The sequence below is a fragment of the Papaver somniferum genome, chromosome 11 (genome assembly GCF_003573695.1).
Source record: "Papaver somniferum cultivar HN1 chromosome 11, ASM357369v1, whole genome shotgun sequence".
In the NCBI taxonomy this organism is placed as follows: domain Eukaryota; kingdom Viridiplantae; phylum Streptophyta; class Magnoliopsida; order Ranunculales; family Papaveraceae; genus Papaver; species Papaver somniferum.
The window spans coordinates 2,944,484-2,949,883 of NC_039368.1; the positions used below are offsets into that span (position 1 = coordinate 2,944,484).

The following is a 5,400-nucleotide window of genomic DNA, read 5'->3' on the forward strand; positions in this document are numbered from 1 at the left end:
CACTTGAGGGGACATCTCCGCCCGGAGAAAGCTTCACACTGGTAAGGAGTAAGTCATCCGACTCAAAGTTCTGCACATATTCAAGCCCTTCATGTTCCCCTTGACCAGAAACACTTCTGGACTCTGCAAGGGGAGGAATGATGTGTATAGGAGCCGAAATAGGTAATGTTGTGGAGTCAACAGTCAAGCAATTGGTGGAGGTAGAGGTCATTGTAGCGTTAACAGGTTCCCCAATTGGCACTACCGCTGCATCAGATTCAACGTTGTCAGTTTGCACATCAGAACAAATTAGTGATGCACTTGAGGGGACATTTTCGCCTCGCAGACGCTTCACTCTGGTAAGGGGTAAGGCATCTGACTCATCCATATCCTCTTCTATGACACATTCCTGGACCAGGAGAGCAGGGATGGCTGGCTTATCACTGGATGTTGGTGGAGGCAGGTACTCAGGTTTCTCAATTCAAACTTCGTGTGTATCACAAGGACCAGATTCCTCTGTACTCAGCTTCCTCTTTTTGGATGGAGAAACAGGATCCTGTAAAATGTGCAAGAAGAATTTGATTGATTGAGCCGCAAAAAGAAATGAAAGATACAGAAACAGCAAGAATTTCCGTAAACATAACTTATAAGAAAGTGCATACCATCATTACCTGAAGAACCGCCATACCATGACCTACTGTGCGTTTCCACTCCTCAAGTTCAAGGCGGTAGCGACTCATTTTTTCCAGATGGCGAGCAGCAACCTTCTGTTGTCGCTCTAACTTTAGAGTTAGATTGGTAATCATAGAAGTCATGCCGTTTACCATACACAACAAGGTTTTATAATTGAATGCAATCACCTGAAAAACGAAAAGAAACAAAGTTGCTAACAACAGAAGTGGAAATTAAAACCTCAAAAAGCAATAGAAGCAGTTCTTACTTTAGGAACATCTGAACCAAGGGGGAGACCAACAACATGGGTACCATCCGAATACGGGATCTTGATATTTTGCTTCCCAATATCAGCAAGGGGAACGGTGATTTCCCAAGGAGGTAACATCCCGAGATCTAAAGGACAATTCTCTGTGTCCACATCCCCATTATCCATCATTTGAGTAGGAAGAAAGTAAGGCCAGGCACCCTGCACTCGAAAAATGGATAGGAATAACAGTGTCAGAGGTTATGGAAGAGATCAACAATACAGTGCATAAGGGGATAGGTCAACACAAACGGGCGAGACCCCTACAGATGAAAGTTTTGCAATTACCACAAAACAATGAACATGAATTTATAAATGTAGGAATAAAGGCGCATCCATAAAGCATGTGAGGTCAGTTAAGATGAATCGAAAAAGTATGAATGCGATTAAAAGTAATTACTAGAGATTTCTATGAAAACCCCCACAGGACCAGGGTTTATAAGATGATGAAAAAAGCAACATAACCTATTCAACAATTTCATATCTATTTCAGGCACATCATTATTACACAAAACACATTTATAATCATCAACTAATTTATCCATCAAAAGTTTGAACTTGTACTACTATTAAATATCAATGTAAAAGTATGAGACTCATTTAGGGATCTATTTAACAACATTCACAAAACAAAAATACAAACTTATCATAACTTCAATCGCTTAAAAAACCCAAGATTTAGAAAGGATTTCTTAAAAATCCTTGAGAAACCCGGAGAAAGATAGAGAGGAGAGGGTTTACCTGAGCAGCTTTCAATGAGAAGAAGATGAAGCAGGCAGCTACGGAGAGAGTGATGACTGATGAGACTGAGAGGGGGAGACTTAATGGCTTCTCACTTTCCCAACTACAAATTAATGATCTCATTTAGTATAATAAGTACTTTTTAATTACAGGTTTAATTAATGATTTCCCGACCGTACTTACCCTTGTTCTTATCCGACTGAATCTGACCCAGTATGTTTGAATCTGACTCAGTATTATATCTGAATCTGACTCTATTGTTATCAGAATCAGATAATAATACATAGCTCATTAGCTGGTGTCTAAAAAATTTGACATATGTTGAACGAGCTAGATTATGAGCTGAATATGACCTCCAGTTAGGCATCTGAAAAATGAAAAAAGGGATTTTTAACAAACTGTCACACTTGCAAATCCCGATTCAAGAAAATGCCACCGTTTTTTTCAGAGTTTATTAAATGCCACAACCGTTAGTTTTTCCGTCAGGACCCACACACTTGATCTTTTCGCTGACTCGGTCAAAATAATATGTCGGGATTTACATATTTACCCTTGAAAACCCTATTATACTAGTCATGGGTTCACCATCTTTCCCCGTTAGTTCTTTCTTCTTCCTCTTTCCCCTGTTCTTCTCTTCTCGTGTTTCCGTGAGAAGATTTTGTGATTATGATATCAGAAACTTAAGAGAAACGTTAAGAGTTGGTTGTCGGTGATGCTGTTGTGATTGTTTGAGCACGGGATGAAGAGGATGGAGTTGCTGCTGTAGATCGAACCTATTAGGGTCTGCAGATTGTGTTAAAATTGAAATTAGGCTTTGATTTTGGTCGGATTAATGGGTTTTTTGTTTTCTAATCATATCTGACTAATGGGTTTCCATCAGGATTTGAAATTGAGATTGAAATTTTTCTTTCATTATTTTTTCTCTGAGTTTAAAATTGAAAGTAGGGTTTGATTTTCTCACTAATGGTTTCATTTCAAACTCAGGCGAAAAGTAAATCAAAGACTTAGTTAAGGTTTCTGGATTTGAATAAAGGGAATTAGTTAGTGAACTGCATGAATGATGAAGGAGATGGAATTGTGGAGTTATGAATTGGTGAGGGTTCTATTTTGACTGAAGAGAATTTTGGGTTTGTGAGAAATTGATCACAAAATCGATCAATTGATAATGGGTTTTTACTATTACGAGGAAGGGAGAAGGATTTATTGATTGAATCTCTGTTTGCAGTGAAAATATATGGTTTCATGAGAAGAACTCAGGGAAGGATTTGGGATGGCTATTTGGTGTTGGTTGAAGCCGAACCGAGCTAGCAGTGAAGATTGGTTAATTGTAAGAGGTTAGAGTTTGGGTCTGAGGTAATTTTCTTCAATCAATTGAATTGAATTTCTGTTACTTTGATGACTTATAGAGTTTAGGTAATTATTGTATTAATTTTGAATTGAAGAATTAAAAGGATGATATTGTTGACCTTGATAATCTTAGGATGTCTAAGTTGATAGGAATTGATGTTGAGGCTATGTTAATGTGGAGAGCTGATGTGTTGAGCTGAGCTGAAGGTGATGGTTGCAGAGAAAGACAAACAGATATGAATGTTGTTGCTATAGGATTGAGTTGAATTAGAGATTGGAGAAGATGCAGTTGCAATGGTGAATCATACAAGATGAGATGGTGCTAGTGATTGTTGCTAAGGGAAGTGAGTTACAGCTGAATTTGCAAGTAGATGAGCAGCAGCTGAATATGGATAAAGTAACTGATTCAGCAGAAGTAACTAAAAGATTAGGAACTAATGAGCGTGGTTATGAAAGAGATGAAGAAGAGAGTTTTGGAACAGACGGAGGCATTCTTAGTGGTGGAGGTAGTTTTGGTGGAGGACCTGGAGGTATGGAACCGAAACTGATGTTAAGCCTGACGAATACGGAACTGGTGCTAAACTTGACGGTAAGCTGCAGTCGCATTAGCAACTTTATGATAACTAATTTTTGAGTGAAGTACAATGTTCTGTATCAATTCTAAACGTAATTTTGTTTTTTATTTCAGCAGATGAGGTGCGGAAGGTTGCTGATGCTGGTGCCGAAAGAAGGAAGAATGAAAGACATGAAACAAGTACCACCTGGGTTGTGGGTCTAAACTGAATATCCTAGTTACTTCGTTGTTGTTGTGCTGGAGATAGTGGAGGATGATACTGCCAAGTATCCTAGCTATGTTTTGAGTTTTGTGTTTTCTTTTTTTGTTCTGAAATCTGCTCAGTGGTGATTTTAAGTACATAATAAGGAAAATGTAAGTTTAGGCGCATCGTTTTTTATGTTAGTGTGATTGCTTCTTTGTACTTGTAGAAATCTATGTGAATGGAAATGCACTTTGTTTTCGCTTTTGACACTAGAATCTGTTGTGAAGTGCAAATGAATCAAATGATGTTGTTGCTGCTCGATGAGCACAACGCGGTCTATTTGTTCGATGAAATGACCCAAAGAAGACATAAACTGTAGTGAGATGTTTCAAGGGTGTAAATGTCTTTTTCTAAGCTGAACTACTGCCACCTATGCACTAACGGATGTAAACTTTTGCTTGGAAAAAAACTGGATGGAAAAGGTCAAATGTGTGGAACTAAATAAATTCCGGTGGCACTTTCTTAAACATGAAATTGAAAGTGTGGCACTTTATTAAAATCCCCGTGAAAAAACAAACCATATGCCAAGTCAGATTCAGACATTGCATCCATCAGATTTCGAGTCAGCTTCAGACATTGCACCAGCTAGACATACATTTACAGCAAGCACTCTGCATGGTGTATATTTTGGAAAGTTGCATTCATCTTTTCTTGAAATCAGACCAACATAATTCACCTGTTCTGCATCCAATACTTGCTCATGGCATTGAACCTCTTCATCTATGCTGAAAGACGTCTTCCAAGAGCTCTTAAGTCGACCAAAGATCTCACGAAGCCATTCAATATTGAATTGCAAGGTCTCGGCAACTTTAATGTCTCCTTCCCAACTTTCATATTCTCTTCTATAACAGATTCCTGGACCAGGAGAACAGCGGTGGCAGGCCAATAATTGGATTTTGGTTTCTCAATAAAAACTGCCTGTGTATCACAAGGGCCAGATTCCTCTGTGCTGAACTTCCTCTTTTTTGATGGAGAAGCAGGAGACTGTGAAATGTGGAAGAAGAATCTGATTGGATGAGCCTGGAAAGAAAACGAGCGAATTTTGTAAATGAAACCTATAAGAAAGGCAAACCATCAGTACCTGAGGAACTGCCTCACCACCACCTAGTGTGCGTTTCAACTCCTCAAGTTCAAGGCGGTAGCGATTCACATTCTCCAAATAGCGAGCAGCAAGCTTCTCTTGTCGTTCTAGCTTTAGAGTTAGACTGGTTATGACAGAGGTCATACCATTTACCATACACAGCAAGGTTTTGTAGTTGGATGCTATTGTTGGCGCAATGCGGAAATGTGATGGGTTTATGGAAATGATTTTGAAAGAGAGGTTGGTTAATTGGAAAGTGAGGCTTTGATTAATATGAAAATGAAAATGTTACAAGAGTTTTGTGTAGCAACTTTGGCTTCCACTAGTTGTTTACAAAGAGGCACTTTGGCTCTTACTCTAACTCTAGCTCTCACTCTACTACTTACTCACTCACTTGAGTTGTGGATTCCCACAAAGGCCAACATTTGCTTCTATTTATACTACTTCATGACCAA

General features: G+C 38.8%; 1 protein-coding gene across 1 annotated transcript; it reads right to left on the reverse strand.

Moving 5' to 3' along the window:
- Positions 1-460: 460 nt before the first annotated feature.
- Positions 461-2,276, reverse strand: LOC113323932. Its single transcript, XM_026572278.1, has 6 exons — positions 2,250-2,276; positions 1,879-2,066; positions 1,700-1,802; positions 920-1,120; positions 651-839; positions 461-535 (listed from the first exon to the last, which is right to left on the reverse strand). Exons 1-6 carry the CDS (start codon positions 2,274-2,276, stop codon positions 461-463), a joined length of 783 nt encoding a protein of 260 aa, XP_026428063.1.
- Between the last annotated feature and the right edge of the window lie 3,124 nt (positions 2,277-5,400).

What these genes read in the sequence shown, in the direction of transcription:
- LOC113323932 (XM_026572278.1), bottom strand. Translation starts at nt 2,276, where the DNA reads ATGACTAGTATAATAGGGTTTTCAAGG. An exon ending in GTATAATAGGGTTTTCAAGG is followed by an intron (nt 2,067 to 2,249) that starts GTAAATATGTAA and finishes TTCATTTTTCAG; the next exon opens with ATGCCTAACTGGAGGTCATA. An exon ending in TCTCATTGAAAGCTGCTCAG is followed by an intron (nt 1,121 to 1,699) that starts GTAAACCCTCTC and finishes TTTCGAGTGCAG; the next exon opens with GGTGCCTGGCCTTACTTTCT.